General features: G+C 42.2%; 1 protein-coding gene across 1 annotated transcript in view; it reads left to right on the plus strand.

The window, feature by feature from the left end:
• The first annotated feature begins 4,033 nt into the window (after positions 1-4,033).
• Positions 4,034-23,498, plus strand: part of LOC114554010 (plexin-A2) — a 69,528-nt gene continuing 50,063 nt past the window's right edge. The window contains exons 1-3 of the mRNA XM_028575538.1: positions 4,034-5,188; positions 7,155-7,337; positions 20,990-21,124. Coding sequence (XP_028431339.1) covers positions 4,034-5,188; positions 7,155-7,337; positions 20,990-21,124 — 1,473 coding nt within the window. The remainder of the gene's footprint in view (positions 5,189-7,154; positions 7,338-20,989; positions 21,125-23,498) is intronic.

Consider the following 23,498-nt stretch of genomic DNA (forward strand, 5'->3'; position numbering starts at 1 on the left):
CATCAGCTGTCCTGTCTCGGAAAACCTAGTGACTCAAAAAAACCTGTGCATTTCTGCCCAGCTGGCTGGAAATCATAAAGACAGAACTGTCCTTTCTGCCCCCGTGCTCTTATACTGTTATTGCTTTTGTGCAGCCGTATAAATCTAGGCCACAAAAAAACAAAATGTTTTATCACTTCTGATGCTAGTGATAATGACTCCCATTGTTGACTAAGTGTGAGAACAGAAATGTTTCTCCTGACCTTTAGAAAGATCACGGCACAGTCTGTCGACAGATCTCACCCAAATCTATAATCCAAAATGTAAACAAGATAAACTTGGACACCATACTGTTCGTGCTAAAAAAAAAATTTCTTTTAAGTGAAAAGATCATGTTGGGCCATCTTATTGCTGGTGTATGAAAACGTAATATTTAGAAATGCTTTGTGACATTATCCACCGGGGTTTAACAGGGTTTTCAAAACCCATTATGTCTCACAAAGGTGCAATCTTCACAGCAAAGGAAAAGAAATCACAAAATCACCAAAAGAATTCTTTTTTTTGTTTTGTTTTTTACATAACATCAGTGATATAACCCATGACAGCTCATTATAATTCGTGAATTTACTACAAGAAAAATGTTTGCTGACCTGTTGGAAGCCCGGCTCCATGCTATCGAACTTGAGCGAGCAATGAAAATGATACACTTGGACAGCCTAACAAAGAAATATCCCCTATGAACATTTTAGTTCATCTCTGATGGCAGATGGGTCAAACAAACAAAAGCTAACCATCCCTTCTGTCCCATGCATCATGCCTAACAGGGCGCTACAGAAGCTATGACAGCATTTCACCCCGATAAAAGCTGAACCCAAAGGATAGATTTGGTTCCACTGATCTCGATCCAGGTCAAGGGGTCGTGTTTGTGGAGCACAAGAGGCTGGCTTCTCTCTCATCTGCGCTGTGATTGGTGCCCGCTGAGAGCTTGCGTCCCCAGAGGCCTCAGCAAACCATGTTCCTGTGTGTGAGTGTGAATGAGTCACGTCTGGGCTGGAGCGTGTCTGAGTGGCGAGCCGGAGAATTCAGCAGGGAGGACTGCACAGGGCAAAAAGTTGTCTCTATAATCCAGGGTAAACACTGAGCAGCATGACTGCACGCCTTAGACGTGACCAAAGCCGGGAGAACAGAAATGGATGGAATGATGAGGCTGCTGCTCGTCTGCCTGGCTTCGTTTGCCACCAGCACTTCCTTTTTCCTCTTCTCTTTATCCCCTCCCTGTTTTGTAATTCCTCCAGGGGTTTGACTAGAGACTCAACACTGAATTAACCTCTGGGTGGCACTGCTGGTGTCTGTTGTTTAAGGTCATGCCAGACTCAAACCTGGCTTTGCAAATATCATATGGTCCGCTATTTGCTGTCGGACATCAAGAGCGCTGTCTTCTAGTTGAGAAAAGGACAGCGCTTGAGGTGCTGATAACAATGCAAATTACATTTAAAGTCTTCACCAGGAAGTTTGCGGTGTGATTTTGAACAAGAGAAATTCAAAGGTGAGGGATTTTGTTGGACGCCCCGTTGAATTGGTAAACACAAAGTCACTTTTCTGCTGTTTTTTTTGTGGCAGCTCAAGAATATGTACAAAGGATTGTCAGATTTTTGTGATATAATCCGCCCACTTTCAACAGCTCTTTAATGCATACATTCCAGCATCCCCTTTCCCACTAGCTTACATCAAAAAGAAGAAGACAGATTTAGAAAAAGGTTTGCAATCTAGGGAGTAAAGGTTTCCAGTGACCACTGGTTTAGGCAATTTGGTTTACTGAAAACAAACATAAATGCTTAAAATAGTTTATATTTTTGTCTACCCAGAAGCCATTAAAATAGAGGACTGCCACTGCTTCCTCTGAAACATTTCAAAAGGCCTAATACTCTTTTCATTGGGTTTTCACATAAAATGGACAAATAATAGAAAATGGTGGTTACATCAAACCAGAAATTGGTTCAGGGACTCATCAGCTTGCAAAGCAGATGATTTCAGGGATTTACAGAAGGAATTTGTTGGACACCATTTGGCCCAAAATAAAGAAGCTGTAAATATTGGAGCCAACATGTCCTGCCAAATCTCAGCTTTCTGAGAACTAATAAAAGCAAAGTTTTTCTGTCCAGTTGGAAAATAGTGGTCAAGAAAAGAATAGAAGCTTTGTGATCCAACATTTAAGCAGATAGATAAAGATACTGTACATAGATAAAAGCAACAGTGTGACTAGGATTGATTCACATAGGTCTGAATGAAATGTCATGCATTACAATTACAGAAAAGCAAACACTGAACTTCAGATTCAAATTCAGCAATACAATGTGCGTCAGATGTTACTCTTAGGTGGCCAATTACGGGTAAAGTTTCTCCCACTGAGCCTGCCAAATTGAGCAGAGTAGGTCGAGACACTCGAGTGACTTCTCCCCTGGTGTGAGCGAGGCGGGGACAGATGGACAGGAGATGCTGGAGTGGAGCTGGAGTCGGCCCAGCCAGCTCAGTGTCAGTCCATCCGCTCCATCCCTGGCTCCCTCTCAACTCAGCCAGAAGTCCTGTTAGTCAGCCAATGGAGAGCGCCCACCCCATCATGACCCCCGCATTAGGATCCGACATGGCTGTCTTCATTTAACCTTTACTTATACTGGGAAGTCTGACTGAGAAAACACCCTGTTTACGTTATCTGCAGCCAAAAAAAGACAGTTGTCTTTGAGCTAAAGCCTTCTAGCTTTTTTGGCAGCATATCTTTGGAGGACATTTGTAGAGATACGATTAAAGGAGTGTGAAGGGGCTGCTGGCGATAAAAAAGGGGGAGATAGAAAGAACCTTTAGGGGCCAGATTGGAGAAGCTTCTGGTGGCCCATGGACAGGATTTAGGGTGATGTAGGTGTCTTAATTTATGATCCGTCCTCCTATGCAGGCAGTTTTATTACTCCATTAATGGACCACGATGAAGTAACGGCGTATGTGAAGCCACTTTATCTACGATGCTTGTGTTGCATTCACTAAACATCTCTCTTTATTCCTGTTTTTTGTTGCAAATTAGCTTATTTTGTCTCATCTGTATAAGAAACACCACAAACTAAAACATATTGTACATCACAATTGTTATGACAAGGGTAAAAAAACTGTCACAAACACATCAAACATCCTTTGCCATGTGTCTAACTCATTCATCCTCCAGTCCATCGTGTGTTTGAGGGACATTGTTTGTCCCCTAGAAATATCTACATAAAATATGCAAATGATATTAAACAGGGAAGTGTGAGGGTTGATGCTGCCTGGCTCTGAATCTCTAATGACTCCCTGCCATCCCTAGAAAAAGCCTGATTAATTTAGGAATGTCGGCCGCAGTGGAGAGTGATTAATTCCTCCTGGATTCAACCACTTAAACGAACAAGGCAGAGGGGAGAAAGGAAAACAGGGAGCCCAAAATATGGAAGCATAATTAATACATTTGGATCATTTAATTAGCCACCCAAACAGAGGGAAGGCAAAGCTACAGTGTGTCACTGCTTTGTTCAAGTAATAGACCACAGTTAGTTCTCTCTTCCAGAGATGCAATATAATGAGCCCCCCTGTTGATAGGGGGAATATTGGACCATCTCTCGGGCTAGTAAATATGGGGAGGCAGTTTGAACAAATGACTACTTGTTTCTTTGATGTCTCATGTGTCTGACTAAGTAGAGAAAGAGGGAAAAACAAGTACATTTATTTCTAGGTTTTTAGATGAAGTGTCTAATGATACCCTGAAAGCAGTTTTTCCCTCTCGAAGAATCAAGGCTCTTTTGAGTTTAAAACAAATGTCTTTATTCTCTCTTTCAGAATGATGTAAAGATCACTTGAGGAGAACGAGACCGCACTTCAGCTCATCTTTTTCAGCACAGTCTTGCTCCCAGGTGACACACGATCCCAGGTGTTTTGTACGAGCTTGGTATTTTTTTTGGGCCCTGTGGGGATGGGAACGTGCTCGGATAAAGGATGGACTTACTGCGGCCTCGCTAAAGGTCCCTGTCCACTAAAGGCCATGTCATGGCCCCTGGCACTGTGGCTATTGACTCTAATCTCTGTGAATCAAAAGACGACTGTTGGACAGACTCTGAACACCTTCCAATCAGAGAGGAGGGAGTGGTCGCTGAACCACCTGACTGTGCATCAGTCTACTGGAGCTCTGTACGTCGGAGCTGTCAACCGAATCTACAAGTTGTCAGCTAATCTCACCCTCCTGGTGTCCCATGACACGGGGCCAGAGTATGACAACAAAGCGTGTTATCCTCCGCTGATTGTCCAGCCCTGTTCTGAGCCTCTTGCCTCTACCGATAACGTGAACAAACTGTTGCTCATCGACTACTCTCACAACCGGCTGCTGGCCTGCGGGAGTCTCTACCAGGGCGTCTGCAAGCTGATGAGGCTGGATGACTTGTTCATCCTCGTGGAGCCCACGCACAAAAAGGAACACTACCTGTCCAGTGACTACCAGACAGGGACGATGTACGGGGTTGTTGTTCCCTCGCAGGGTCAGGATGCCACTCTGTACATCGGCACGGCCGTCGGTGGCAAACAGGACTACTTCCCAACTATCTCCAGCCGCAAGCTGCCTCGCGACCCAGAATCCTCTGCCATGCTGGACTACGAGCTTCACACTGACTTTGTTTCCTCTCTTATTAAAATCCCCTCGGACACACTGGCTCTTGTCCCACACTTTGACATCTACTACATCTACGGCTTCGCTAGCGGCAGCTTCGTCTACTTCATGACCGTGCAGCCGGAGACGCCTGAGAACGGGATGCCTGCTGGCGGCTCCCCTGGCGACCTGTTTTACACCTCTCGCATCATCCGCCTCTGCAAAGGTGACAAGAAGTTCCACTCATACGTGTCGCTTCCTGTGGGGTGCGTACATAAAGGCGAGGAGTACCGTCTGCTGCAGGCGGCTTACCTGTCTAAGGCCGGCAGGGTTCTGGCAAAGTCGCTCAACATCAGCGCCCAGGAGGACGTGCTCTTTGCCGTGTTCTCCAAGGGACAGAAGCAGTGCCACGACCCTCCAGATCACTCCGCTCTCTGCGTCTTCACCATCCAGGACATCAACGCTCGCATCAAGGAGCGACTGCAGTCCTGCTACCACGGAGAGGGAAACCTGGAGCTGCACTGGCTGCTGGGAAAGGACGTGCAGTGCACCAAGGCGGTAGGTGAAATGTACAGACATTTTGCCTCCTGAAACAGACCAACTATGAAAGGTGGTGAGCTGCACTGATATAGATTTACTGAAAGCTTATCTACAACCATGACTGAAGCCTAAATAGCTGATAGGCCGTCAGCCAGAGCTGTGCTGAAGACACCATTCAGGTTTCCCACAAGAGCAGAAGAGCTGGAGGAGATTAATTCCAAAATGCTAATCACAGGAGTTTTGTATAGAGCTTTGATTTCATTCAGGGGTTTGGGCACTCACTCCCGCCTACTTCTCCTCCCCTGTCTCTCTCTCCCCCCCCCCCCCCCCATCTCCTTCCTTCTACTCTTGTCGCTGTCAGCTGTATTAGAGCCCTCTGAGACCTGTTCTTGATCTTGAGAAAAGGGCTTTCTTGTAAATGTCCAAGTCTGTTCTTTGTGAAAGCTATAATTCTGCATAATGAGTGGCTTTCATGGAAACAACTTGAAAGCGAATCATGAAAACAATGATATTCATCGCATCCTTTGCTCTGTTGGTTCACAACATGAACTTTGATTCCACCATGCCAATAAACAAATAAGATGTTCAGTAATGTTATCCATAAAAGCAGCTGAGGGAGGACAGAGACACATAATAATTTGTAATTAACTCTTGCTGTGCAGTTAACCAAAAGGGCTTTATATCTAAAGTGGACTGTAAATGAAAAGCAGCGGTTCTGCTTTTTTAAGATGTGATTAGATACTGTTTCTTTGGTTCAATGATTAATTACTCAGTGAAAGATCAAACTATTTTCTTTCCTGTGAAAGTGGATATCTTGAAAGTGAAAGATCAAGATATTTTCTTTCCCGTGTCAAGATTTTTAAATGCGCCTATCTTAAGATAATTACTTAAAAAGACCAATGTCTTTGTTGCAGGGATGACTAAGTGAAGGGATGATGAAGTATTTATGAAGGCCGACCTGGAAGTTAGATGAAGCGCTCATATTTCTAATTTAACATCTAACATTTCCAAGTAGTTATAAAAGGTATGCCATTAAAAATTCAGCTGCAGAATTTTAGGCTGGCAATTTTGCAAGCAGTGAACAGTAACAAATGCAACTGTTAAGAATATTCACAGATATATGTACAATAAGTTTCAAAAGAGAAGAGTTGAATGCACGCATACTATAGCCAGAAAGAAAATGGCTTATATGTGGTGAGATAAGAAGTTTTTGTTTACACTGAGCTTATTTCACTAATCACAATCAGTAAAGCTGAGGCACTTTGCTTGATGAAAGAAAAACAACAGTAAGAGCTAATATGCGTTAGAAGTCGAGGATGTAAAATAAGAAATTAGCTGCCCTAAAAAAGGTATTCATACACTGAGCGACAGGCAATTAGCAAAGGTTTGCATGTTAGTACAAAATATGTAACAGGACTGCAAAGCATGCAGCTCTCTTTGATGCTTAAACCTGACATATCTTGTGCTGTGTGTTTGTGTGATGTCAGATCAAGTGATCTAAAAATCACAGAAACGGGCGCAAAATACACAGAGTTTCTCGTGTTTGCCATCAGCAATTAGTCTGCTCCGCAAATTTGGCTGCACCGAGGCTTGCTGATAAAGGCGGCAGCCCGAACCCTTTTGAAGTAACCGTTTTTAACCCTGAATATTGTGCGCTTAATGCATGTTAGGCTTGCCACAGGTCAGCTTGAGTTCTCGTCTTGTATTTGTATGTGTCTACAGTGATCTCAGTCATTTTTCTGGCTCCCACTTACGCTCTTCCCTCTCTCTCTCGTTACCTCCACCTCCCCTCCTTACATGTGTCATCCCCACTCCTCCTTCCTCTCACTCTCTTCCCTTTTCAATCCCTCCCTCCTTTCACATTTTCTCCTGTTTTCTTCCCCACACCTTCTCAAATAACACCTCTCTGCCTTCATATTCTTAATGCCTTCTTCATCTTCACCCCAACACCCATCTGTCCATCCCCCCCCCTCTCTCCACACAGCCTGTTCCCATTGATGATCACTTCTGTGGCCTGGATATAAACCAGCCCCTCGGGGGTTCCCAGCTGGTGTCGGGTCGGACGGTGTACACTGAGAGCAGGGACAGGCTGACCTCTGTCACCTCCTACGTCTACAATGGACACAGTGTGATCTTCCTGGGGACCAGGAGTGGACGGCTGAAGAAGGTGAGAGCATACTGAGGGATTGTCTGGTTGTTTAAAGCGAAATGCTCAAGAGAGGTAACCAGATCCTCTTGATGACTAGTAACATCACTTATTTACTCAAAACACAACAACGATTTCTCAAGGCTGCTATTGATGACCTATTGGCATCTCAGATTTGTGCAGTGATTCAAATAGGTCTGATGTCATGCCCATTCATGGCTATTTCCAATGGTTGGCAAAACAATCAACTCCTCAGAGCTTAGTAGGCGGGGTTAAGAATGGGAAAGTCATGTTCTTACAAAGGTGGCTAGCTAATGGAAACTAGCCACAGAAAGATTGATGAAACTGTAGAAGTAGCATCAATGTCCAGCATCAGTCCAAGCACAGAAATAACAACACTTAAAAGGACACATTTCTATGATAGATAAAATGTTCTGTGCCAACTAACAACAAATTCAGCAGGATGGCTGTGTCACTGGGTGATTTGGGAAAAATCTAATAACATTTGAAGTCACTCCCCTAAATCCTTGACCTGATGAGACATGAGCATATAAAACAATTTTAATGCTAACTGATGATTCTGAGAGACTGACAACACAACCTAATAATTCAAAGTTTAAAATACTACACCAGCAATTTAGTATGACACTTCCATAAAGTTTGGGGACAGACTACAACAAGAATAGTCAAACTTGATACAGCAGAGCCAGAGATATCCTGACATTTAGTTCCTAGTTTGGGGAGTCAAACTCCAAACACACTGGAACCTGCATTTCCCCTTTTGGTTAGACCTTCCCTGTCTCCTAAATGCTCATGTCTAACTCCATGCCCACAGTTTGTAACGCAGGCTTGCTGTTAAGAATTTGAAGGGCCAATGCCAAAGTCAAGATAACCCTGATGACATCATTGTGACATCATCACTTTCTCAGACTTAACAAAGACAAGAAAAAAAACATTTTCACAGGCTGTGTTGCACTCACCATGACTAATTAACTTACGTGTAAAATTGGTGCAATGTCCCTTTAGTTAAATCACAAAAAAGGTTTTTTCCACCAAACTTCATATTACATCATTTGTCAGTCGACCATGAGAATACACCACTGAGATTCATCACTCACAGGTGTTTTTGCGTCTCACCACTGTGGTGCATTTATCATACCTGCAAACTAGTCGCTTTTCGGCGAAAATCGGCATCTTAGATGGGAAAATGTCAACCACGTGAATTGTGTAGATCGAAAGAGTTTTTATTTGGGGGGGGCGGGATCCGGGGTGTCACCTTTTTCAGCCCTTCTGAGTTTGCAAGTATGATTTATGTAATAATGTAATAATAATCCATTAACACTAATTAGTGCAATAATATGATAAATTAATGGCCTAATTAGCATAACTGGTTGTGTTTAATACTGTATATCATGGTGATTATGTGGGACATTATGCAGCTGAACAAAGGTGCAATAATCATGCAGCACTACATCTGCAGCCTTTGGACCGAGGACAAACCAATGTAAATTTCCGCCTGTGACAACTTGAGCTGCAACTGAAGCACATGCTTGTTCCTTCGATCCCTTTGTATTAGTTGTTTTAGTAACAGGAAATTATGCAGCTCTAGTGCCTCTTGTTTAACACATGTCCTGGTGGATTTTGGTTTGAACAGCGTTTAGCATTACAAAATACTTAAAAGTCCACTTCACATTATCTTTGTGTGCTTGACATGGATTTTTACATGTTAATAAAACATCATTAGATTTGTAAGTGTTCTCTGTATCTTGTAGGCAGGTTCAAATCACTCCACTAAATCCTTCACCTTATAAGGCACAAGAAAACAAGAAAATACAATTAATTTACTTGTCTAACAATTCTAATTTGAGTTTTCCTTATTTCAAAGCCTAACATTAGTTTTCTTATTATTGTAATGTCCTGGTAAAGCAAAAATAAATGTGCTCTGAGTCTGTCTGTGAAGGAGCACAAAAATCGCCCAAGTATATAAAATGAGGTTTCTAAATCATGAAACAATAAGCAGTATTCTCTGCTCTTTAGACACTTGGGGCACTGAGCGGAAGAACGAGCCGCTGCCATTGGCCGCTGGCATCGACTGACTCTTGTTGCAGCTGTGTTAGTTCACTAGCACATACTAAGCAAGTAGCACACAATGGCACAACATCGTTTTTATACAGTAGGGGGGAGGGGTTATGTTAACCATGACTTTAGTGCATCATTAAACCATGATTTTAGGACGCCCACAATTGTCTATTGTCTAACTCCACAATTGAGTACTACACAGTTTATTTTCTTCATATGTTTTCAACAAGTATTTTCTAACATGTAGGCTATATTGAAAAATCACTGATTTTGCTTTACTCTGACTTTAAAGTTCTATGAATTTCTTGTTCCTGTCTTCAAGGTCTCAAAGGCCTGGCAATTTTTTTCTTATTGTCAATAAATCCAATAAAAAGACAAAAAACATAAATGTATACTAGTAATACTGCTTGTGTATCCTTAATCATGATATATCTTATTCCTCTGTGCCACAGACCTCCATTGTTGTCCAAAAAGACTATTAAAAACACATCCTTAAGCCACAGTGTTGCACTTGGTGACATGTTTTTGTATTATGATGAATATGGGCACTGTAGTTTATTTTGAGTCAGCCCATATACACTGTTCCGCTGCCATAAATACTCACGAACACACCAAATCTGCAGCTGAAAATAAACCGCAACAAGTGCACTTTTTACTCCCATTTGAGTAGCATTCGCTAAAAAGGACAGTGCTCAGCTTTATTTAACAATAAAAAAAAATTTAAAAGATATTGCCAGCCTTATGCTTTTAAGTGTAACTTTAGTATTCCTTTAGTATTAGGTTTCTGCTGCTTCCGTGCTTGCATCATCAGGTGCCTTTATGGTGTTAAACTAAGAAGTTGAGTGATGAATGAAAAAAATAGAGCATGAGAGAGAAGCTTAATTTTTGACCCTTTTAGGGCTACTGATTTTGGATTAATCTACCATTTTTTTCGTAATTAATGAATCAATTATTGATTATTCATTCTGGCTCAAAAAATGGGGTTAGAAAATAATAAATAAATGCAAATGACAGAAATTGCCTCAAATCTTCTCATTTAAGACACTACAATCCGAGAATGTGTGGCATATTTGCTTGGGGAAATGACTGAAACAATGATCTCATTATTAAAATAGTTGCAATTTTTTTTGTCAATCGACTAATGATTTCAGGTCTAATTTCTCAACTCTGCACACCTGGTCAATGATTGAGTGAAGTGGACATGATTGTTGGTTTCATACAGTTACAAAAATCAGAAAGGTGTGAGATGGTTTCAGATGCTGTTTGGCACTCTGACAAGCACTTTACAGCATACTGACCCCTTAATGCTCCTTGGCATGCCTAACTATGATGTATCGATGTACGTTTGAAACTCACTGAACAACAACTTTAACACAATAAGGTAGGCAAACAAAGCAAAGCAAACAAACAAAAGAACGCTATAGATGTGATGCCACGTACAGAAAACAGGCATCTATAGGAAAGCATCATCCACCATAGTGATTTATTTCACAGCTATACATGTAGGATCCCTCAAGGCCCACAGACATTCAATGACCTCTTTCTGAGGGGCTCATGAAGTTGATTTAACTCATTGTCCATCATGTTTGATTTCAAATGCATACTGTAATGATATCTCATAATCAAGTTCTTATAAGGCTCATTCTTTGATCTAACTGGATTGACTTGGTAGCACCGCTGGCTCTGCTTACTGCACAGTCGTACAGGCATGCAGCTGACTGAGGAAATGTGTGAGAGGACTGTTGTGACATTAGCCTGGGGGCCTCAGTCTTATGAGGAGCAATCTGTCTGACACACACAAACACACACACACACACACACACACACACACACACACACACACACACACACACACACACACACACACACACACACACACACACACACACACACACACACACACACACACACACGGGTCCAGACTCGGAGCGCAGATAGCATCACTGCAGCTCTTTCATTGGATGAGCCATCGGGGAAAAAAGACAAGATAGCCTGACAGACAGAGAAAAAGAAGAATCTGGGACAGACAATGTGAGACAAAGACAGAAAAATGGCAAAGGTAGAGAGAAACAATAAAGACAGAGGTAAAAAGACTTAGATCTTCAGTTAGAAAAAGAAAGAGGGATTCCTTCCTAAATATGGAAGAAAGAGAAGTTAGATCAATAAAAAACAGAGCAAAATGTATGCTTTGTATGTGTTCAGGAAAGGTTGGGTTAGGAGCATAAGGAATCCGTCATTACTGCTCTAAGTGCATAGTGTCTAAAGGCCAGAGTTTGTCATTACACTGAGAGAACGAGCAGCCATGATTCAGACTCCCAGGAGCCTCCAGGAGCACCGGGGTCACCTCTCGAATCCTATTCCATCACCCCCAAATGGACAGGCTGAGTGGAAATGGGGCATGACAATAAATGCCATCAGCGGATCATTCCAGCAGCAGGGCCATTGCAAAGGTCAAGCCTGCCACAGGAAGGGTGTAGCTGGGGTGAAAGGTCACAGGGATAAACAACAGTCTCACCATCCAGGCTCCATGCACCATATGGATGAGTCCATCAATGTCTCTCGATAAGGCTACTCCTAGTCCAGATATAGAACAGGATATTTCTATCATCACCTGTCACAGTTTTGTTGCCTTAGGTCGTTGATTTTAGCTGAGTAATATGACCACCCTAACCCTGTAGGTAGCTCTGGGCTGATTACAAAAGGGGCTTTTACACTTTGTATGCATGCACGCTAATGAGGTGAATCCAGGTAAAAGCCATTATCTCACTGATCCTTATTTAAATCTATTCCAGTCTAAAGGCAGGAGGTGTTGGTAGATGCAACTTTCATTGGCGCCGATGGCACAATTTCCCCTCGTTAGCAGTCACATCAAGGTTTTAACCATTTATTGCAACAATATTGAGTTTGGTGGTGTGACAAACAACAAATTCTGAGCAAATGTGACAAAGACTGTGCCGGAGCTCACAAACCAGAAGGCAGAGCCTGAGATACATAATGTTTTAATAAACATGAACACATATTGAAAGAAGCTTGGTTAGGTGGAGAGAGTAGAGGTGAATTTGGTACATGTACAGACAAATCTTTGATGCCATTGTCACCAACCAAATCAGTAGCTTTTAGCATTAGAGCTTAGCCACTGTATGTACCTAGCAGCTCAGCTAATGTATTACCTTTTGAGTTACTAAACGACTGCCAAAGCAAGATAAACAATCATGATGCAATAATTCTGTAGCAGACAGGTGGCTGCTGAGCAATAATCGCATAAACGGTGCATATCTATGCCCAGAAAGAAAAAAACTTGAACCAGAAAGAGACTGACATCACTACTGAACTGCACACAGTAAAAAGCAGTTCCATAAGGTTGTAGCATTATGAAGAGTCAAGTTATGGCTCACTGATGCATCCATCCAATCATGCAATGCATTTATAGTAAATGATGAAGTGGTCACTTATTTTAGAAAAAAACAGTGAATCACAGTCAGTGACTACTGACAAGTGACTACTGACTGAACTGAACAAAACAACTCAAATCGGTAAAGAGACTCAAAATGTGGTTTGAGTAGCATTGTAGTTTGATTTGTAAATAAATGGTCCATTTCACTTTTCCACTTAGGAAGGACAGCAGAATTATGTCTCCATGCTCCTGAATCCTAGCAAGTACAGTATAAGTGAGCAGCAAACACACTGTAGAATAACATACTTTTGCTTATCCTGTGGCAGCCTCAAACACATAACAGGTGTTGAGTGGAATTGATTTTCTGAGGAATAGTTTCAGCAGAGCGCCGTAATACTCAGAAGGACTACAATGGCATACACAGTGCAACCGGATGCTTCCCTGACATAGTGAGTGCTAAGACGAGGATCTTGCAACTCAGTATCAAGATGTTCCGAGTTTCTACTAATATTTAGAGTGCATTCCAATTCAGAGAGAAATCAGTGTCTTACCTGCCACAAAGCAACTGCAGTAATATTTTATCATATGATTAAACCATTTAATATTTAAAGATTCCATCTCACTCTCCACATGCTGGGGAGGGAGGTCTGGTGGAGAAATGGTCCTTTAACTGAAGCATCACAAATTTGATCCCTGCAGCTGCCTCAACACTGCTTTTGAGTGAGCCACTGATGCCTTTACTGATCAATCACTGTAAGATAATTAACTCAGTGCTGGTAAATATAACTGTGAAGGATGCGCACGCTGCAATATGAAGGGGTTGCAGTGTTGCTGAACAAAATAAAAACCGACCAGCACATTACCTCAGTGGCTTCAGCTACTCAGCAGCGGTATTTCCCTAGAAATGGTTGGAAATGTCAAGCTCACAACAAATAAAGCTTTAGTTAAATACTCTCATGCGCAAATAGTGGATTCAATATGGCTTCTTGAGAGTTGACCGGGTGGGGAAATTCTCCAGAGCACGGCTAAACGACTTGGACTTTTCAAAGTCACGATTTTGGAGATTTGGTGATTGAAAGCATAAGAATGGAGTTTCAGAGGAGGGGAGGGGCACCAACTGAAAAGAATTTTCATAACTGCCAGAAGGGAGCTGGACCTGAGGGTGAAAGTCTTCAGAGCGGATCGCCATTAGATGTCTCAGTTCAGCTGAAATAGTGAATGGTATTAAGGGAGGCAATTTTGTGATAACAGAAAGGTAGAAAAGTGTTCATGTCTCTGCTTTTTCTGACTGCAGTTTTATTTAGCAGCTCCATCTCTTTCTCAAACTGTTTTTGTCCTCACTTTCCTCTCTTTCTTTTCTTCCTCCTGCTCACTCACATACACACAAGAGGACTGTGACTACATTGCGGTCAGTAAAATGAAGACCATACGGGTGCCGTTAATGGTTCCACTGTCCCCCTCCCACTGCTTTTGTTGGTGGGCCATGGGAACCCGACAAACAATGGGAATGATTGGAGGGACAGGGGGGCGTGCGGAGGAGGACAGGAAACAGAGAACAGGAAACCATGTCCTCAAGGAGAGAGAAAAGAAGTGAACATGCAGAGACAGAGGAGAATGTGGTTAAGTTGTAGAAATTGTAGTATAAGGACTTGGAAACTCGCCATGCAGCTGAAGGTTAGAGCAAACTGAAAATGTTGGCTGCTGCAGCTGGGAGGCTTTTAACAATAACCCTCAAAAACACACATGCATGAACACGCACACACACGTGACACGCCATGACCTTTCTTCCGACCCAGTTGGTAATCGCGTTAAGTTATGGGCACTTACCGACATACAGCGTATCTAGTGGCTATGATCAATACACTTGGCTTTGTGACTGTACTGTTAGTTAATGTGATGGCTGAATGATTAGTTCTGTCCTGTAATACACAACTCCACCTCAGTGACCCCTCCTCCCCTGAACGCTATTTGTTTTCATCCGCCGCATCAGCTCAGCTCTATCCTTAGCTTTGTCTCATTAGCATTCACAGAGGCGTGATGGGTATATGGGCTAATCAATGCCCGCTCTCCTCGGCTGTCATCCTCCATCGGACCATATGCACAGCCACTCAACCTTAAAAGGTGGCCAGTTGTCTGGCCCTTATGTCGCTGCATGCCCCGTGTCACAATATTGAGTCAAGCTGTTGCCAAAATAGGTCTTGCTCACAGTCTGTGTACATTTACTCCATATCTGGTCGTGCACGTATTTTCATTCTGTGCCCCTTACCCAGTGTTATGGAAGATGTGTGTAGTTTCCTGCCCAATTGTGACTTATTTACTTTTGGTGGTTTTTTTATGCAAAACACAATACTTCACTGTAATTCCGATGTTTGCATACAGGATGAATCACTGGTTTCCAGCAAAATCCCATGCAAAGACTGAAGAAGACAAGTTTGTTGTTGAATAAATGAACCGACCTCTTTGTGTTTGGTTCAAGTCGGTCAGAGCGGTCTTCAGGGACAGATGAAACCTTGTCAGAGTGGCAGATTGGGAATGATTGGTTTAACAGAGTGCTCCATGCCTCCTGGGTCATCATCCATATGTTTAGGTTAGCTGGGTGAATGTGGAGGGCACAGACCGGCTGGCCACATATGGACACACTTTTTTAGATTGGACAGCCATTACCACATAAACAAAGTAATCATCTGTTTTACAATGTTTCTCAATCTGCAGCGGAAAAGCAGGGGTTCGGGGAGATTTCCATGTATACTTCCTCTCAGCACGAATAAAATCATAGCCTGAAATGAATCTCAAAATCAACCCCATATGTAAATACTCACTGGAGAGACATTTGGGTGAGTGTATTGCTCATGCAAGGTCTGGCAGCTTTACAACGGAGCCAACCCGACTCAAGCCAAGTGACATCTAAGAAGTCTGGGTTTTTTTGTTTTGTTTTCTTTGGCTCTCACAGGATGAGAGTGCAGCCGAGCATTTAAGATGCAAACCCAGCTACGAGAAAGGGAGGCTGTTTTCGTTAAGAGCACATGGGCTCAGGTTGCATATCTGTTTGTGGAAACCATGCTAATCTGGGTTGTTTATATTCCATTGCAGGTTCTGCAATGGTATTTCAGCAGCAGGAAGACAATGCTGTTATTGGTTTAAATATTATTCATGGGTTAAATATATATATCCTCGTCAGCTGTGAGAAGCTGGGAAGAGAAATTGAAATGAGGAGCTCGCTGAGGTCATATGAACATGTGGTATTAATGGCAAATCAGTTCAGTTCTTCTGTTACATGACATGGACCACACAAGAGGAATCTGCTTGAATTTTAAAACGAGGTTTACTGGGGGTTTTGGGAAATATGTAGTTGTTCATATTGACTTTGAACAAAGTGTCCTAACTACTTAAATAAGACCTAATTTGCACTTAGTCACTTCATTCATTTCGGTCGGATCAGATAGCTCTTTTGATATGTAATATCTAGGTACAAATGCAATCAAGAAGCATTCAAGGTGGATTGAAATCCAGTTGTCGCATTCTAGCTAGATATTGAACTGTAAGAGCTTTGTGTAAACACCCATGCACAGGGTCAATGGCAGCTAATTTGAACACATTTGATCATACAGAAGGTGCACTGAGCTTTTGTAGCATATATCTGACCCCTGACCAGTATAATCCCTAAAATATCTGTAGGTGAGGGAGCGGCGTGAGTCAAAGACTGTAAAGATGATGTAATTTTAGTCTTGTTTTTAGTCCTGTCCTTCCCAAATAGGATTCAACAATGTGTTTTATTTATTTATGGATACCATAGATGTATTATATAAACTGGATACTGGATCCCAATATGGCACCTATTCAGTCCAGTGGAGTTGCTTACCTAGCACATACGCCAAAAAAGTTTCTAAGCTTCTGTGATATGCGGCCCACTGAATATGTTGTGTTTCTCCCGCTGGCCCCGCCCGCAAGTTCCTGCTCGGCTATGGTGATGTCATAGGTTTTTAAATCGCTTTTCCCAGCTAGAAGGAAGTTGATCAAATATAAAAAGTCCATGGATTAAAAATTCAGAATAAAAAGAGTCGTAACTGACCCTGTTTGCCGTTTGAGGTGTCCTGGCAGTTTTACAGATGTCCCTTTTTTACAATGGGGAAAATGCTTTTGGTGCCGTAGGTTTTTTTTCCCATTGCAATCCTGCAAACATTTGCTGCAGGGTTAAATGCACTTCCTGGGGGCCTAATTATTCATAACAAGTGAAGATGGGGCCTAATTTGGCTCTATATGGATTGTTACATATTGGGTGTATGTTCCTGATATGCAATAATCCATGATAGTGTATTGATCAAACAAGTAATCATGTACATAATTTACAACTACAAATCTAATGAGGGCAACCAACAAAAGAGTCAGTTTGCAGTCTGTTTGCATGCAAGTGTGTGTGTCTTTGTTTTCATGCCTGTGTGTGTGTGTGTGTGTGTGTAGGTGGGAATGCGTGTGTGTGCAACCTTGTGTGTCATTTCCTACAAGCAGGCTCATTATAAAACCAATTAAACCTGCCTTACTCCCATTATAGAGCTGTGGGGTTTAAGGAGAGATTAAGGACCTGTTGTACTCCCAGAGGGCTTCTGCCTGGCCAGCCCTGTTTTAAATGATAAAAAAACACTTTCAAATCCACTGAAATCAAACACCACGGATCGGTCATGATGGGTCAGTATTTGTCTGAGCTTATCCCTGCACCCATGGCCCTTAGTCAGTCTCATCATCCTCAACTGAAAACCCACATGACTCAGTATCGCTCTGTCTCTAGACAATTGTTCTATTTTATTTTAACATTGTTTCACCACAGAAATGCTTACATGCTCTGCTTTTTATGCTATTTATATAGAATGAAGAGTGTGGGAAACAATAATGTAAACTGTCTCCATTACTGCGTGGGATAGTGTTACGGGAGAGGAGGAATAGGATAAGCAGGAGGTGGAGGAAGAATAGGAGCAAGAGAAGACAGGGCAAGAAAAAGAAACCAGACAATGAGCGAGAGAGAAAGAAGCTTAGCCCTAAAATTTCTATTATAAAAAATAAATCTGTCTATGAAATAACCGTTTCAAAGGATAGCGTGGTGTGTGCACAGTGTCGAGGAAATAACCAGTGGGAGAGACAGTCTGTTCTTATGATCCAGAATCAACAGACCATATCTTGTCACTATTGTGCTCATTACTTTAGTGTTGTTGTATGTGAAAGATGATGCCCCATCCTCCCTGTACCCCCAAGTTTTTGCGCGCACGCGCGCACACACACACACACACACACACACACACACACACACACTCTCTCCTTTCTTCATTTTTGGGGGGTGGAGCAGACGGTTGGAGAGGCACAGCTGCCAGGAAGGTGGAGGCGTGATTGATTGATGAAGTTTTGGTGCCCAGGGGATCCAATCATGTAATCAGTTTGTATTGATTGACTGTCCCCATTGAGCGACTACTGAGGCTCTGCCACCATGTGTGCGAGCTAGACCTGGCACGCATTCAAAATCTTCTGCAGTCAAATTTGATTTGGGTGGCGAGGTCGCCTAAGTTCATGCGTCAGAATGCATGCAGTGAAGAATACCATGATCACACTGCAGACGTATCGCAACACTTCCACAATTCTCTGCTCCAATTCCTCATTATCTTGCTTTTATTTCAAATAATACGATTGAGAAATTAATTCAGCTTTACTGTAATTGCATCACATGGTTAATGATCTCCCTGGAATTTAAATAAAGCTTCAACCTGGGTTTGCATAGCTAATAAGGATTTTTTTTCTCTAGCTATCCTGCTTAATTCAGACTTTTCTCCCCATTTCACATTTCTGACTTATATATCGAGTGTCAAATTATCATTGCTGTATGATGCAAGGTATTTTTGTGAAATAGTATTTTTGTGGTGCAAAGCTGATTGGGCATGGTTACGCAATATAAACCAAACAAACAAGGAGGTCTTTTTGGTAAGCAGATGAAAATGTATACATTTTAACACTAACGGGTAGTTTATTTCAGCAATAATAAAGGGTCTTCTAGCTTACTCACCACTTTACATCTTTACAAACAGTTTCACATCCTCACGAGGCTGCCTTTCGACAGCTCCAACATCAGTAAGCCACTTATTACAAAGACAGCCCTGCTTATTTGTTTGCTTCACTGCAACAGCACATCTTGTTTGTAGGCAGAGGTGGGAGAAGATAATTGAAAACCCTTCACCAGTGGGCATGTGTTCTCCATGCTTGCAAAAGATTGCTGCTTGAAAGTCATTCTAAAGTCAAATTAAGGCTAAGCTCACTGAACACGTTTCAAATCTCAACTACAGCGTCATGGCTGTTAGGCCTCATTCACACTGCCTGCGTCGGCCGTCAACGTTGAAACCTCAACTTTTGGAGAAACACAACCACACATCACGCTGCGGTGGCCAATCATATAACTGGAGATCTGACTTGACAGTGTGTTTTGAAGCGGTGTGAGAATCTGTCGGTACCCAATCTGTGATGCCTGCACGATCCGTCATGCGCAAGATGTTTGTGCATGCGCAGATGATAATCCTGTTTTACGAGGATTTACAACACTGCACAATCTGTTCCACGCTTCCGGTCGTAGCTGTAGCAGTCTGCCGTTAGCCCCCTCCACCGGGAAGCTAACGTTAGTTTAGCTAACAGCTAATTTGGCTAACCGCTAGCTGAGACAGCATGTAATAACTTTAAAAGACCCTCAAAATAAAACCTGAAAATAACCGTTAAAATATATAACAGCTGTTACGTCAGTTCTACTTGTGCTCATTTAAAATACAATCAATCAATACTTGTCTTTATTGTTATTACTGTAAAGTCTTCATTTAGCTGTAGCCTGCTTTTCCCAGAGTTTAGTTTGAGTTAACGATATTTTAGACTGAATCAAGCTGCCATAATTAGAATTAGCTGTTAGCTAAACTAACGTTAGCTTCCCAGTGGAGGCTAACGGCAGACCGCTACAACTACGACCAGAAGTGTGGAACAGATTGTGCAGTGTCGTAGATCCTCGTAAAACAGGATTATCATCTGCACATGCCCGAACATCTTGCGCATGTGCATGACGGATCGTGCAGGCAGCACAGATCGGGTACCAACAGAATCACGTACAGTAAACAGGAAACATCACTAACTTTATCGCTGCCACAAGAAACTTTTAAAACACTACAAGGGTAAACAATGAAACACAAGCACTAAACTGGCCTGGAGTTTGTTCAATAGCTGAATGTTTCCTGCAACAACAAAGTACTCGCTGTGTCTCGCTCGTCTCATTTCTTTCTCTCTCTCCTGTGAAATAAAGCTACCTTCAAGTGCGGTCGGAAAGGTCTAGATCTATAAATAAAAAAATCTACTTGTGCTACGTTGGGGGGTTGAATAACACAACAAGACGTCACACAAATGGGCCCTTTATTAAGTGACATTCCCTCCGCCGCACAACCCTGCGGCAAATACAAATCCACCAATTTTTGGTCTGAACGTAGCTTAATTTTCTGAACTTACCAGACTGTTCTAGCGGTTCTATTATTTGCCTTTACCCACTTAGTCATTGTTTCCACATTACTGATGATTATTTATTAAAACTCTTATTGTGTAAATATTTTTGTGAAAGCACCAATAGTCAACCCTACAATATTGTTGCAATATCGACATCCATGTATTTGGTAAAAAATATTGTGATATTTGATCATCTCCATATCGCTACTGCTCACTATCGGCTTCTCTGTTATTAAGCTAATTGAGTGCTATACTGGAGGAGAGTTTATTTACAACTATACGTGTATTTGTCATTATTGAGAAAAATGTAAATGGACATTTCGTACTATGTTGGTGACTCTGGAAAAAATAACGTGAATAGACATTTTTGCTTCACAATGTACTGAAATGACCTGAAGTGTTAGGCATTGCAGCAATCCCCTAAAGTGAATAAAAAAGTTTTATAACCATTTGAAGCAAGAAAGAAAGCTAAAATTGAAATTCAGTCATCAAACTGAAAAGATGCTAATGATCTCATATTTTCCCTCCAAAAAGGAAAGTGGCAGCTCGCATACAGATGCAAAAGGAAGCGTACTAGGCATACTAAATTGATACACAGTCGACAACAGATGCCACTATACAAAAGTACAGTAACTATTAGTCACTGTGTCCTGCAGCTAGAATTCACTCTCTGTATTTGTCTGTGTCTCTGCAGATCAGAGTGGACGGTCCTCTGGAGGGAGGAGTGCTGTACGAGACAGTGACCGTGATGAAGGATAGCAGCCCCATCCTCCGGGACATGGCCTTCTCCCTGGACAGGAACTCTCTCTATGTCATGTCTGACAATCAGGTGAGGAAATGCCCTCATTTTGCTGCTGCTGTCAGGAGAAACGCTAAGCGGAAGACTGATGTAGTGAGTAGCGAGACGGTCCTTCAGCTGAAAGCCCCCCGAGTTCATGCCCCTGTGACAGCGAGCGTTCGCTATGCTGACACGTCCTTGAGCGAGAAACTCTATATGTAGTGTATTTTATGTGTATTTTACTTAGGCATTTCTGCCATTCTGTCTTTTACCGTGATAGCGAGAGAGACAGACAGGAAAGGCCGGGGAGAGAGAGGGCATGACATGCAGCAAAGGGCCCTGGTAGTTTTACTTGACTTTACTTGAAAATTGTACAAGCAAACACTTAATATAGTATTTACTAGTGCTGTCAGTTAAATGCGTTATTAACGGCGTTAATGCAAACCCATTTTAACGGCGTACATTGTTTTATCGCAAGATTAACGTTCTTTTTGGCCTAGCAAACTTAGTAGTTTTTTTCACAACTAGTAACTAGTAACGTTAGAAAAACTACAACTCCACACCGGATCTAGCTAGACCGGAAACAGAACAACAGGCACGCTGCACACACTTGTTTGGGCTTGTGAGCCGCCAAAGAGTAGTAGGCTAACCTTACGTTTTGAGTGGATGGCGAGCGCGAGACGCCGAAATGGATGCCAATAAGATTCTGAATGGAAAGTTTACTTTAAAAAAGTTGCCAAATGGTTCCATTGACAAGACCAAAGTGATGTGTGTGTGTTTTGTCGTTGTGAACTGAGCTATCATCGCAGCACGTCCAGTCTGAAATACCACTTGATGGCCAAACACACAGCTGATGCGAATTCTCCGCCACCTCGTCAAAGACAGGCGACAAAAGCACAAAGCAAGCCGATCCACTTTTCCATGTTGATAAGAGCATTAAAATGAGAAAAAAAATAATGGGACAAAAAGAAATCAAGGGATAGTTAGAATAGATAAAAATGTGAGATTAATTGCGATTAATTGCGAGTTAACTATGACATTAATGCGATTATTCGCGATTAAATATTTTAATCGTTTGACAGCACTAGTATTTACATACGTATATAGATACAAAAAATAAGTCAATAAGTCATAAGTCAATCCTATTTTCTGAGGATTTGATTGGATCCAGTTTATCAGGACATTGCAAAAAGAAATGTTTGGCTTTTTTTCTGCACAGATACCAGCTTTACAGTTAGCCTTATTATTGTATACGGCTCAGGAATTGGCAGCAAAACAGTTTAAAATCAAAAACATTAATTTATGTTAAATTATAAATTAATGCCATTTATTTGGAATCCGACCAGATAATTATGACTTATCCCCAAACTCCAATGTGGCAACTCCCAAACATTCAGAAGCTGCATGTCTACAGTAGGGATTGTTAAATATGCAGGCTGTGTGTAAGGGGATGGACCACTGGTCTAATTACTTATCCATGCGAATCGACTTACAGTGCATGCATCTTTTGTACATTACACACACACACACACACACACCATTAAAAAACCATTAGGGGCTTTTTTTCTGTGTGGTTGTATCCCCCCTCTCGTCTGCTCCTCACTTGGCCCGGCATCACAGAGGCGAGCAGTTGTTGTTGTTGTTGGACGTTATTCTCTGCACTCATTGGAGATAAGAGTGAACAGTAGTAATCACTTTCAACTCCCATCAAGTGATTATTTTGGCGCAGCAGCATGGCACTGTGAAATGGGATTAGGTGCAGTGCGGCCAAAAAAACAAAAAGAAAGCGCCCCTATCACTGCTCCCAGTTGTCTTCTGACTGCTGGAATGTGATGAGCCAGAGTCACAGGACCGACAGGCAAAGGGCATTGGGGTGATTGCAGTTGTGTCAGTTATTTCCAAGTAACTTCAAAACTATTTTCTGGAAGCTTGAAAACCAGTCCAAAAATCTATAAAAGCCTTAAGTTTACAAAACAAGTGATGTCATCTGAAGAGCGAATAGGCAGAATAGAGACACTATTGTGTTGGGTACTGTCTTCTAAAACAAATCAAGGCAGCTCTGCCTTCTGTGTGATAGACTGGAAGAGACAGAACATCACTTATTGATGAGCTCTGGTCGTTCAAGGAGACGCATGCTTCCTTCAAGGAGAGAGCCGGCTACTCTCTTCACTCTGCCTCCGGTGACACATAATAACTGAGCAAAAACTAAAATGCAGCTTGGCCAGGCATTTTCTTTCAATATTAGAACAGCTTTGGCTTTGTAGCCCTAAGGCGCTCGGAGCAAAGTAAAGCCTTCCTCTTTCCATCTCCCTCTCCGTCTTTGCTCGGCTCGGGTGCGGAATCCCCCAGGGAGAGGGCTTCACTCACAGATTTCCCACATTTTCTAGTAGATCCCAGAGATGAGAGATTCCTGGGAGCCAAACAA

Source organism: Perca flavescens, chromosome 4 (assembly GCF_004354835.1).
Source record: "Perca flavescens isolate YP-PL-M2 chromosome 4, PFLA_1.0, whole genome shotgun sequence".
NCBI classification, from domain to species: Eukaryota; Metazoa; Chordata; class Actinopteri; order Perciformes; family Percidae; genus Perca; species Perca flavescens.